This window comes from Cebidichthys violaceus, unplaced genomic scaffold, assembly GCF_023349555.1.
Source record: "Cebidichthys violaceus isolate CVI_PGR_0920_01 unplaced genomic scaffold, fCebVio1.0.p SCAF_24, whole genome shotgun sequence".
Lineage (NCBI taxonomy): Eukaryota > Metazoa > Chordata > Actinopteri > Perciformes > Stichaeidae > Cebidichthys > Cebidichthys violaceus.
In genome coordinates, this window is record NW_027176417.1 from 8238931 (window position 1) to 8251969 (window position 13039).

General features: G+C 45.6%; 1 protein-coding gene across 3 annotated transcripts; it reads right to left on the reverse strand.

The window, feature by feature from the left end:
• Window positions 1–1509: 1509 nt before the first annotated feature.
• Window positions 1510–12859, reverse strand: LOC137879114 (NGFI-A-binding protein 1-like). 3 transcript variants are annotated; one of them, XM_068719692.1, is made up of 9 exons: window positions 12705–12859; window positions 12330–12473; window positions 8518–9320; window positions 8293–8426; window positions 8120–8171; window positions 7221–7340; window positions 5694–5874; window positions 4090–4257; window positions 1510–3874 (listed from the first exon to the last, which is right to left on the reverse strand). In XM_068719692.1, the coding sequence occupies exons 3-9, from the start codon at window positions 9316–9318 to the stop codon at window positions 3798–3800; spliced, it is 1533 nt and encodes a 510-aa protein (XP_068575793.1). In that variant the 5' UTR covers window positions 9319–9320; window positions 12330–12473; window positions 12705–12859; the 3' UTR covers window positions 1510–3797. The 3 variants fall into 3 exon arrangements, with proteins under 3 accessions (XP_068575793.1, XP_068575794.1, XP_068575791.1); XM_068719693.1 differs by having other exon boundaries at window positions 5706–5874; window positions 12330–12859; XM_068719690.1 differs by having other exon boundaries at window positions 12330–12859.
• Between the last annotated feature and the right edge of the window lie 180 nt (window positions 12860–13039).

Genomic DNA, 13039 nt, shown 5'->3' on the forward strand with positions numbered 1-13039 from the left:
AGTCATGCTGACTAATAATGCCTCCCTTGGAACATGAAACATTCATGAAGTTGGACTAAATAAACCAACAGAAACTCAAACTCCACGGCTCAAATTTCCATGTAATCAGGTCAAGAATAAAGGGGAACTCCAACAAACTTTTCGTGTAGGTTATTTTACAGGAATCCACAGTTCATGTTATTAAAAAAAATCCCTCTTTTTTTCTGCAGTTACTGAATGAGCTTCACAGCTCGATTATCAGCCCGGTTGTTGCTAAACTATGTGGACAAAATAAAAGAAACGCGTCTCCCACCTTTGGGATGAACTAGAACCGGAGACGAGTCAAAGTATTTAACATTTTAGAATATGTTCTATTTGTTTCATGTGTAATATGTACAATCACATTCATAATATGTTATGCATGTTGTGTTATAATGACAGAATCACATCAAATCTGTATGTCGGTGCAATTATATTGATTTTTACTTTTTGTAATAGTCTCAAAAGAGACACAGATGCATGAGCGGTGATCTCCATATCCACCTTATCCTTAAAAACGATTCATTTCTCCAGTTTAAATGAGCCTTTTCTGTCCCTTAACTTCTCATGTTCATGTCTTGAGATACATTCAGTGTACTAAAAAGAAAGGTGTGATGATCAAACCATCAGCACAAACTTTAAAATCCCCCATGAGCAGCTGCATTTACTCGGCATGCAGCAGCAAACCAGAAAACAAAGGAGGAGGAAGGAAAAGGGAGACAAACAAGGCGAGATCCCTAACGAAGCTGCAGGGAGGAGAGAGAGAGAGAGAGAGAGAGAGAGACAGAGAGAGGCGATAATTCACCAACAACACCCACACCTTCTCAAAAGCAGTCAGCTTCCTGCTCCCTTCAACAACAAAAAAACGAGGGTGATGGGTGCGCTCGGCAGATCCCTCCCACGCTGCTTAGCGGCTGGCTTCCGCCCACCGCCCGTGGAGCCGCCCACCTCCAGCCGTTGCCACGGCAACACATCATCACCATCATCATCGTCATCATCGGTGACTTGCACTGGAGGAGGAGGAGGAGGAGGAAGAGGAGGAGGAGGGGTGGCCGTTTGATACCAGCATGGGTGTTCATGAGCTGAGCTTTTCTCCAGAGACAATCTGTGTGTGTGTGTGTGTGTGTGTGTGTGTGTGTGTGTGTGTGTGTGTGTGTGTGTGTGAAGGGACGGAGGGAGTGGAGAGGATGATGGGAAGTATGTGAAAAAGGATCTGCGTCACAGTGAGTCATCAGTCAGTTTCACAATGTGTTGATGTGACGCTGATGCAAATGGGCCTGAGCAGGGATTCATATCAGTGCAACAACAAACAAAAAAAGAGAAGAAGAAAAAGAAGCTCCTCTGAAGGAAGCCCATAACTATCTCTTCTTCTTCTCTTTTACAGCTCCACACACACACAAAGGAGCCGGGGCTTCCCTGCCTTGCTCAAAGGACGCGTGGCTTTTCCAGCTTCACTCACAGCGAGATCACAGAACGCACCTCACAATATAGTTCAAAAAAATAAAGTTTAATGTTCATGTGCGGTATAACAAATAAAATATATTAGTGTTTAAAAAACAGGTGCATAACTAGGTGAAGCCTAATCTATCACGTTACAATAAACAGTGAGGAGAACGGTGATCAGTGAGGAACAGACAGTCACGATAACTCGACCGGTGTTTGAGCCACGACGGCCTCGTCTCCCAGAATGCACCAGCTGCTTTTTAAGCTTGAGCAAACTAGATCCCCGACTTCCGTTCTTGAAACAAAACAAACCTCATGGAAAGAGCAAAAGGTGTTTTTTAAATACAAAATACAGTGCCCTGTGAACACAACACATTTCCACCGCTGGAGATCGTGACAGACGCGACAAAACGATGGATCCATACAGAATGCAAATAGACTTATTACTTACATAAATATTGCATTGGTCTGCCGTTACGCTGAGTGAGACTAAACTATCTGCAGGGAGACCAAATCATCTGGACGTTATTATCATCTTGGACATATTTACACAGTGTGACACAAAAAACACAGTGAACACTTATTAATGTATCTACCTCTAAACAGCAAAAACACGTCTTTGAAATATGCACTGATGGCCATCACAGGTGGATTAAACACTGTTAAGAGCTAAGGCTAATCAACATCATCATCATGTAAAGCAGGGTTTATACACCAGACACTTTCACACGGCTCTATTTTTTCCTCAATGACACTTAAGTTGTCTTTTTTTTTTGTATTTGCTCTACATACATAAACACTATTGACACCAAAAATCTACAGCAAAGTTACATTTGACAAAGGAAAACCCTGGTTGAGAGATTAGGCTAGCACTACTTGTTATCATGGTACTATTTACAGACACCAGGCTGCAAGAAACAGGAATTTAGATTCTTTTCTTGTTCTTTTTGGGAGGGCTGTTCTCGTTAAACCACAAATCTGCAATCTCTTATATTTGATTCTGTTGAAAGTTTACATATTGAGTGAGTTTCCTGCTGAAAGCTTGTTGGATCATTTCTAATAAAAACACAAACATCTATTCCTGAAATACTGCGCTTGCAGATGTGTGGTTCAACAGCAGCGTTTAGCTAAATTACAAAGTGAAATGAACCAATTAGGCCTCCGGCACGCTCAGCCCAGCCATCCTACCGAGACGAATGACAGAGGTCCCCTGCTGTTACTCAACAACCGCTCCTATACATCCTCTTCTTAAATTACCTTCCATAAATATACACAAGACAGGAGCGAGGAAGGGAGGATTAATCCCACCTCTCCTGTTTTTTTCCCATTTGACGTGAACGACACAGAATCTAACGGGGCTGAATCCTGACTCAATCTCCCTACAGTACTTTTCTACGCCTCTGAGTTACAGTACAAATGCAGACACCTAAGTTAGATTTGGGAGAATGACGGAGGCTCAAGAGACGACCGGGGACAATAAGCCACCGGCCGGATGCTGCTAAATCTTTGGCTACTGCTGGTAAGATCTTCTTATTGTAGACGTCTGTGAGTAAAATGTGAATTTCTGGCTACAGACAATTAGCCATAAACCTCAAAGTTAGGTAACGCTTTGTATGTCTACCATTATTATTTTGTTTTGACGTACTCATGTGTGCTCGTATGTAGTTTGATTAACTATTCAGTATAAGGGTACATTTTGTGCCAATCTATTCAATAGTGGTGGAGATATTTCACCATGTATGGGGCTCTACATATAAAGTCTGAAAAGCTTCATGGAAACCCATCTAATATTTATCGTATTTCAGTCTAAAATTTGGAATTTAAACTTTTAACAGCTTCAGTTTTACGGTACAAGTGAGCAAAGACGGCCATTGGCTACATGGTAGTCATATAAAGTGTTACCATGATGCTGAAGACGCACAGCAACGGCTTTTACCTCATCTCTGAATCTACGCTTGAGTTAAGACTCAGCCCCGGAAACACAGCCTGCAACCAATATAATAACACCCAGGCCGAGGTAACGAGTCCACGAACACATCGCTCTTAAACTACATGTACGTCTAACGTGTACAGTTAATCAACAGACAAAGACCTGCAGAGCACTGAGCGGCTTCTCGACATGCTCTCTAGGTGCTTTGGCAAATACCTTTGAAACAGAAAGACAAAATCAAAGAAAAATAAATGCTATTCATGAGGCAACATCGGTTGTTAAGGCTCTACTGTGTCTGTGCTTGCTTAGTATCTATTGACGGGTAATAACTGCATACTGTCAAGTGTGAGTAGAATGGTTTGGGGGTGGGTACAAAGGGGGGAGTCGTGGGGCGAGGCGGGAGGCACTATGTGGAGTCTTCCGGCTCTGATTTGATGGTCTTCTTCTCCGCGTGGCTGGACGTTCGCTGCGACGTCCCGTTTTCTGAAGACAGAGATAAAGGACGGTATCGTCAGCAAAGAGGTTTATAACGCGGCACGAAGCAGCAACAGCAGAACCCATTTAAAGTGGTGCATTTTCAGATTGAGTTTTTCAGAAGTGTCCTTGGGCAAGGCACTCACCCCTCCACCTACTTCACCCACTGTGAAGCCCAGATAATAACAGATAAAAGCTCCATCTAGACGTCCGACATCACCAACCTGTTGCTGGTGTTTTGGTGTCGTCTGTGCTGCTGCTGTTGTTGTTGTTGTTGTTGTTGTTGTTGTGGTTGTGATGGCGCTTCAGTTCATTGGCTAGCTGTTTGCCCAACGGGAGGTCGCCTTCCTGCATGTTCTGACTGACCACACGCAAGTTGATCGGCCGCTCGTCTGAGAGCGCAGAAGAAGACAGAAACGCAAAAGACAAACAGAGTTACTCTCGTTTTGCTCACATCTACAGTCAATGTATATTTAATGCATTGATTATCAATCAGAAGTCAGGCCAGATGCTGTTCTTACACTAAATTTAAATGTATTGATTTGGTTTGATGTCATATACGACAAATAAGAGGCTTCAAATCCTCACATGTTTGAAGCTGGAAGTGCTTGTTTGACAGTTTCTCTTGATAATTCATTATTATTAATTAATCAGCTAATTGTTGCAGCTCAAAATGTCTAGTGACATGTATTACAATACATATACAATGGCCCTGATACACTATTGTATATAACATAATGTGCATAAAAAGTATAGTTTATATAAAGTATGGTTTGGTGGAGAAAACATGAAAAAGAAAAGAAGAAAATGGCGACTAAGGGAGACATATATACAGAAAAATAGTGTGGGAAAGGAGGGGGGTGAGGACAGGCAGAGGACAAGAAGTAGAAGAAAAGAAATGACAGGAAGCAAAAAAAGAAAAAGGAACAAGAAGAAGAAAACAGGAAGGAAAGCAGAGAAGAGGGGGAGGAGAGAGAGAGAGAGGTAGACACAGAAAGAGAGAGAGAGAGAGACGCCCCCCTCCAGGCAACTGGCTGGAGGTAAACAGGCGTGGGCGTGATAATTACAGGTGCATTGTGGGATTTGTGGGAACAGCGATATAATGAGCTGTCAGGAGTGGGTGAGGGAGGAAAAGGATGAAAATGAGATTAGGCCCGGAGGAGAAGGAGGATCCTGAATAAAGATGCTTCTTCTTCTTCTTCTTCTTCTTCTGTGCTGGAGATGAAAAAGTGACGGCTCCTCACAGCATCGAACATGTCGAGAGGCTTTTTATGACGTGAAATCCTCTTCTGATTAGTTCAGACTGTTTCCTACAACAGCTGGATGTTTGCTCTTGGTTGGACACTAGGGGCAGCCCTGAGCCGGTTACGACCTTTTACACCCAAACAAAGGGGATTGACGTGTCGTCTCCAGAGTGATACGTCAAATAGTTTTACTCGTTATGTGTATTAAACATTGGAAAAGTTCCTCATCTTCAGATTTCTTTATTGTCAGACCAACAGTACAAAACTTCCTAAATTCTGCAACGATGAATGAAGATGAAACCAGTTTCTGGCATTTTGTTTAATGATAAATGTGTTAATTTATCATCAAAACGGTTTGTTTTTTGTTGAACCTGGAGAAGCTTCTATGTTGTGTAGTGAATGTTTTATTTGTCTTTTTGTGTGCCGACTTTAGAAAAATAAAATCCAGTCTAAATATTATAGTTTTAAACTCTAAAATGACTCTAACACCATCTTTTAATGGAGCAGGAACCCTTAACAAACGGTTGGGAGACGACATCTGATTCTGTTTTGTGTTGTTGATGGAGAACTGCTGCTTCACACACCTCCGTTCGTACCGTGGTTGTCTCTGCTGGCGTCGGCGGCGGCTCCGTTGGTGTTCTGGGCGTCGCTGAGGTACTTTAAGGCGGCGGGGGGGATCCTCCAGTCCAGAGCCTGGAGTCGCTCCTGGACGGCGGCGTCCTGCAGGATCTCCATCTGCCGGGCCAGAAGACGCTCCAGCTGCATCTGACGGACACAAAGAATGTATAAAAGAAGAGTTACAGGAGGTTTATTTACATGTGGAACATTCATTGAACTGTAAATACTGATGGAAGAGCTTTAAAGTGTGATTAGTGCAGCTGATGTTCCAACAGTGCTAACCCTTAACTAACCTTCTGAAGAAGAGCTTTGCTCAAGTGAATTCCAGCTCGTTCTAGGCTGCTTTTATTGTGAAACTCTTGCCACTGAAACAGGAAGCTGTTCCTGTTTAAATCTAGGCTTCCAGCTGATTTCTTCTAATCCAGCTGCTGCTCAGACGATCTTTGTCTCTTTCAGCTGAACCGCTGAACAGCGTTTTGTTCTCCGTGCTCTAAACTAAATAACATCTATTAGTGAAGACACCTCCTACAAAATAAAAGACTTGGTCCTTTCAATCCTTACAGCAATAAAAGAAAGCGAAGCACAACTCCATCCGTCAGCGAGCATTAACACGGAGGACGAATGGAGTCCGATCACCAGCTGACACCTCCATTTCATTCTCATTGTCAGTCTGCACACCACTGTCAGCTCACATTATTATGGGATGTGCTCCACATCCTCACATCGCTGCAGTGTGAACGCAGCCATGACATCTCTTCTTCTTCTTCTTCTTCTCACATCGACATGACAGGCGTAGCTGCAGACTGATGAACCAGCATATGCTCGCATGTTCTCCTGGTAATGAGTTATCATAAAGCTCTCCTCCTACACTGCGGCTCTAATGAGGAACAAGCCACGGCGGCAGAGAGGCACTGGAAACCAATGAAGAGCATTACTGGGATCAGACTGGAGGCTGCTGCCATGGAGCTCTGGGTCTGTTGCTGGGAATCCTCTCAACCTCTGATTTTTTGAAATGGTGCATGTGAGTGGAGGACCACCTGTGAGGGCGTGCGACGTCACCATACTGACGTTATTTATGGAGGAAATCAAAGAATTCTTCAGTTTCTAGTGCGATAAAAAGGGGAAAATGTCAAGCTGCGAAACGAGCAATGATGAAGGCCATGAGGTGCGTTTAAAAGCTCTGGAAAAAGCTGGTAAGTTAGTAAATACAATAGTTTGTGTAGACCCACTCTGACAGCACAGCATCGCCTCTTTTCAGAGAGAAAGATATGGATAATGGAATTTTGGTGGAAAAATTCCCACTAAAAAACCTCTAATAAATATATTTTAATTCAGAAGCTATATTTGATGAAGACGAGTGGTGTTGGGGTGTTCCTACACCACATTTAGAGGAGAAGGTGGCCTCCATGGAGGATCTCTGTCCATTCACCCATGAACAAAACCAAGCAGCAGCCGTGTCGATCAGGCATTTCAACACACATCCGTCTGGTTACCTGCAGATTCCGTCCGACGGTTTCTTCTCCTTTCGACTTGGCGCAGGCCAGCTGCTCCCTCAGCATCTCCTGCCTCATGTGGATGGCCTGCAGCGCCTCCTGGATGTCGAAGAAGTTCTCCTGAAGAGAAAAGCTCCGATTAGTTGTTGAGTTTTCCTCACCAGAGAAGCAGCAGAGCAGCAGACTACAGGGACAGATTCAGGATTCTCATGATGGCTTCTAAAGCTTGTCATCATTATTCAACATATATGAATATATTCGTAACAATTAATGTTAGCTATGGGTTCTGCGTCATTCGTCTTCATCATAGATAAATAAATACTGTCAACCACAAACACGAGTATTACATCCTCTACTTCTCATAATTTAAACTTTTTATTATCACTGCAACAATAATAACTTCTATATTTCCTTTGATAATGAGGCGAAACAAAGTGGAACTTTTGGGAGTGTTTCAGTTTCTGCAGAGAGTGCCCCCCCCCCCCCGTGAGCTCAGAGTGGATTCAGTGAGCAGGTGTCGGCTCTTTGTCTCAGTCCTAATCCCTGCAGAGCTCCTCGGCCGCCACATGTTTCCAATCATCGGATTCATTCAGAGCAGAGACCGCTTTGGTTCTGCTGAGTCCACTCTGACGAACGCTTCACACGACTGAAGATGAACCGACGAGACAATATTTCTCATTACGAGCCACCATCAGAGAGCCTCCACCATTCACACTGTGAAATCACACGTGGAGTGCAGGAAACCTTCTCATGAGGACGTTTGGTTGAAGAAGAAGAAGAAGAACTGGTCGTGCAGCATTAGCAGAAACACACTGCATGTTATCTAAGTCACATACAGAGACGACGCGTTTTAATTTCAGCGAGAAAAGCCTTTAATCTGACTGCTGTGATGACCTCACCTCTGTTTTAATCCTTTTAGGGGACGCCTCGTCTCTGTCTCCACAGCGAGACCTGCACAGAGACGTCAGGAAAAACACAAAACATGTCTCACTCTTCAACAGACAAAGACAACAATGTATGAATCTCACATCAGAAGGAAGGGTTGAAGAAGGAAGAGAGCAGAGCGACTCACTTGCTGGTGCGATAGGTGTATTTGTACGTGACCTCTCTGGAAATCTGCCGGGCGAGTCCGAAGAGCTCGTCTCTCCGCGTGAGCAGAGCCGTGTCCCTCATGCAGAGCTGGGCCGCCGCCTCGTTCACCGTCAGCTGCACACACAAACAGAACAACACGTGAGCCTCAGAGATCCCTGAGCGCCGATTGGCTCGCGTGGAGCGATTGTCTCGCGGCGGTCCTGACCTCGTGCAGCGTCAGGTGTTTGCCGTCCCTCCTCTTGGAGTCGAAGCGTCCGTAGATGGCGCTGTATTTACGGATCTCCTCTTCCCTCCGCGGCTCGTCGTCGCTCATTTCGAAGATGTGTCCGATCATCTTTGCCAGTTTCTTGTTGTTCTTCAGCTGCTCTTTGACCTCGGATAAGTCCGTCTTAGGAAGTCCCGGCGCCATCCTGTCCACGCACTCGAGGACCGACTGGACGGCCGCGGCGTCCAGAGCCTCCAACGTGTCTCTGGGCGAGGACGGCGAGCCGAGGTCCGACGGCGACAGGCTGTGCTCGCTGTCGTTGCTGTGGCCCGACCAGAACCGAGCCTCGCTGCCGCCCTGCAGGGGCGACCCGGCCGACACTTTGTCCCTCGCCACGTCCAGCTTCCCCGGGTCGGAGCAGGCGGCGGCGACGGCTTTGGGCATCTTGACGCTGGCCGTGTTGGCTCTGTCCTGCGCGCCGAGCAGCGTGGGCGAGCCCTCGGGCAGCTTGTAGACGGGGATGCTGCAGACGGGCAGCGAGGTGAGCGGCTGGTTGAAGATGGCCGGGTTGGTGACCCAGTCCCGCAGCGCCTTCTGCAGGCGACGCACGTGCAGCGGCTTGCTGGCCATGCCGACGAGGGCCATGATCTCCAGGAACTCCTCCTCCCCGGCCTCGCACAGCTGCTGCACGTCGTCGCCGCCCTGCTGGATGAAGGCCTCGTAGTAGTAGAGCAGGTTCGCCCGCTGCAGGATCCGGTAGAGCTGCAGCTCACCCAGGGTCCTCGGCAACACCGCCGCCATACCTGAGGGGAGGACGCACAGAGAGGTCAATGACACCTCAGCCTCACAGAAGACGTTATCTAAAGACAGACGCTCAGGACGAGAACGACCCGGAATAAACACATTTAAATCCAGAAAGACTTCTGACTCTGCACCAGGACCCTGACTGGTTTTTTCTATGCTGCGTGACTTCTATTTGGACTGAGACTCTTAGCCGGTTGCAGTTTATCAGGTCTCAGCAGGTGCGTGAAGAGCTTCAATTTCATCCAGAATGCCACGAATGCCTTACATTTCTGGAACGAATGGTCCAGGTATGAACCCGTTCAGTAATCTCCATCCTGTCAGCTGAGACGTGTTCCATGTGTGGGATAAAGACACAGCACACGATGGAGGTGCATGGGTGAAATACTTATGATTATGCTTGTTTACTCGTGTTGAACGCCATATATTCTGCTTGAATGCACGTAAAAAGCTGCACCCGTGGTGTTGTTAATCTGCTGTTTTAGCTCTTAGTGCGTCTCTACGCGCATCAGGGCAGAATCAACTTTTTCCTGGCTGACATGTTTGTCTGTCAGATTAGTGTTTCTTCCTCGCTGTCGTTCTCTCTGCCTCCCTGAACAAAGCCACCACAACACGGTGCCAAGTTCTTGTCGCCTGCCACCTTTAATTTGAGCGAAAAAAGGCAGAAGGCGGAGGCTTGTCCTCGACTCTTCCTTTGTGCATGTGAGGCCCTGCGGAGGCCCGGCTCACAGAGGAGTGGCAGTCAGCAGACCCGGGTTGCTGGGAGGACCACATGCCTCTCTCCACCCCTGCAGGATGTGTAGGTGGCGGGCTCGCCTCGCCCAGAATAGAGCCAGAGAGCCGGAGAGCCGGAGAGCCGGGCGGGCCTCGGCCGAGTCGGGAAAATGACAACGGCTGCCTGAGCGACTGCAACTAAAGACTGCTGCTGCTGATCACCAACCTGCTGGCATTCATGTCCACATGTGGACAAACAAAACGTTCCAGAAACAACCAACATGAAAACATCTGGAATACAGCAACTCCACCTATTTCACCCTCTTTTTAAGCTATTCATGTATTCATTTCAGCTTCAAACTGTCGACTCAAATCAGTTAAACTCCAGAACAGAAAACAAATGCCACAGCTGAGATGTAGAATCCTTCTTCTCATATTCAAACTGTGAAATAAGTAGAAGCAGGTCCAGAAACACCTGCAGAGTTTCCATCTGCATCACCTGCGTGTCAACACAAACAACCAGAGCTCTGTGATAAATGAAGCTGTGGGAAGAGATCATCACGCAGGAGGGAGGAAGCTCAGCGAGGCATCGATGGAAAACCTGATGCAACGCATCTCCTCAATGACGACGAGAAGGTCTGTGAAGCTCCCGACAACACGCTGAGGACGCAGATAAAGTGAAGGAGCCGAGGAGCCGAGGAGCGAACCTCAGAATCTCTTGATTTACTTCAGAGAAACACTAACGTACATCGTACACCAATCAAAGAAGGTCTATGAAGGATTCACATCATTCACCTGAGTAACAGTCATAACACCACGCAGGGAAATACTCCACTGAAGTATATCAGCAAATGTACTTTCACGAAAAGTTATTATACATAATGTAACATATTTTACATTTATTATACATAAAACATATGATGAACTTAAAAAACATGAAGTATTTATTTATGTAAAGCAACTAAAGCTGTCAAAGTAGTGACGTAAAAACTACCATGTTAGTGGAAGTATAAAGTGGACATTTGTACTTTCTTCTAACAATGAGGACTTTCTGCTGTTCTTTGTCATATATTGTAGTAGATTGAATATATTTGTGTTTTGGACTGTTGGACACATGAAATAAGAGAATATAATTCATGAACAACAACCTGAATACAATAATGCAGCAAACAGAGGTCGCTTCTTTTGTCACGGGAGGTGATTGCTGCTGGTTTTTCACAATAAAGCGCAAGCGTGTGAATTGGATGACTATATTTAGCTGCAGTGTGAACTCCTGTGAGAAGTGAAGGAGAAGCGTCTCTACAAAGAGACACGAGGTTCTGCTTCACCGAGGAACGAGCTTCAACAATGACGTTCAGCAGCCGTCTGCACACACACTCTGCTCTCTAGCAGCCTGCCATCTTACTCCAGCTTCATCACAGCAGACCTACCAGTGAGTGTGTGTGTGTGTGAGTGTGTGTGTGTGTGTGTGAGTGTGAGTGAGTGTGTGTGTGTGTGTGTGTGTGTGTGTGTGTGTTCTGGCAGTAATAGGCGGCTGTGAATAGCAGACTTCTAATTGAAGTCCTGCTTCACAAAAGCCAGTTAGGCAAGTTTGGCTTTTCACCTGAAGAAGCGAGGCGTGTGCCAGCACAATGTCACACACACACACACACACACACACACACACACACACACACAGGCTGGTGTGTAGTTTTCCAGGTGAACTGCCTTATCTACAGTGAGGAATGCTTCAATGTCATTATGATTCAGAAGGAATTTCTTTTTTTCAATTTGTCAATCTGGAGCAATAATGTTGTAATTATCACTTTGACCTGGTGTGTGTGTGTGTGTGTGTGTGTGTGTGTGTGTGTGTGTGTGTGTGTGTGTGTGTCCTCGAAAGCATCTTCACAGACGGCTCTACAGCAGATAATAAAGAGCACAAAGGACACAAGCAGCACAGCTGACGACGACACAGAAGCTTCCTAAATGACAAATCGCGTCATAATTCTCATAATATTTCTGTCATAATGTGTGTATGTGGCTCAGGAGTGAGAAAGTCAGCTTTCATGGCACTTTAACTCCTCTTACATCCACATGGTGAGCATTCATCACGCTCAGGAGAGGAACTCTAACTCTACTTCTTCAGAATTCATTTGAGCTATTTTGAACTCCTATAATAATAATAAGATATCTCCATCTCTTAATCACCCGACATGTGTCTGCTGCTCTGTGTTATCCTAACAGATATCTACACACATCCTATGATACCTGTAATAACTGAAGTATGAATTAAAGCCATGTTTAATAACTGTGCCTACCTGGACAGTTGTTGGCCCCCTTTTGGTCCTTCCTGGTCCGGTTCGCCTTCTTCTTCTTCCTCTTCTTCCTCACTGTTTATCAACACGCAGGGTGTGAATGTGTGCACAGAAGGGATCCCCCGTGCGCGTAAAATCAAAGATAATCTAAAAAAAAAAAAAAGGCAAGAAAATTGGAAAATTATTCCAAAAAAAAGGAAGCCGGGGAGCGCGTGCTTGTCTCTGCGTGCTCAAACGGAGCGACACTCGTCTCCTCTTCGTCTCCTCTTCGTCTCCTTCTGGAAACTTTTTCTTTCTGCTGAGAGACAGAGAGAGAGAGAGAGAGAGAGAGAGAGAGAGAGGCGCAGAATATCAGTAAAAAATAAAAAAGCCGCTGACCTTCGTGCGTCTTTTGGTGCGTCTTTTTCCTCCAAGTGTGTGTTGAGTGTGTGTGTGTGAGTGTGTGTGTGTGTGTGTGTGTGTGTGTGTGTGTGTGTGTGTGAGTGTGTGTGAATGTGTGTGAGTGTTTGAGTCTCTCTCCACTCCCCTGCACTGTTCACCACCGTCAAGACACATACAGTCACACGCACACGCACACTTCCGGCTGAGGTAATAAAATAAAAGCACCGCAGATGAGCGCGTATTGGAGGCTTGAATCCTCAAAATAAAAAAGTGTATTGTTGAGCCAAATATACTCAAATAAAATAATCTTTATGACGTGATTTTCCTGCATA

Coding starts and splice junctions, on each gene's coding strand:
- LOC137879114 (XM_068719692.1), bottom strand. CDS start 9,318: ATGGCGGCGGTGTTGCCGAGGACCCTGGGTGAGCTGCAGCTCTACCGG. Junction 8,172..8,292: donor TACACCTATCGCACCAGCAA/GTGAGTCGCTCT, acceptor GTCTCTGTGCAG/GTCTCGCTGTGGAGACAGAG. Junction 4,258..5,693: donor CAACCACGGTACGAACGGAG/GTGTGTGAAGCA, acceptor CTGCGCTCTCAG/ACGAGCGGCCGATCAACTTG.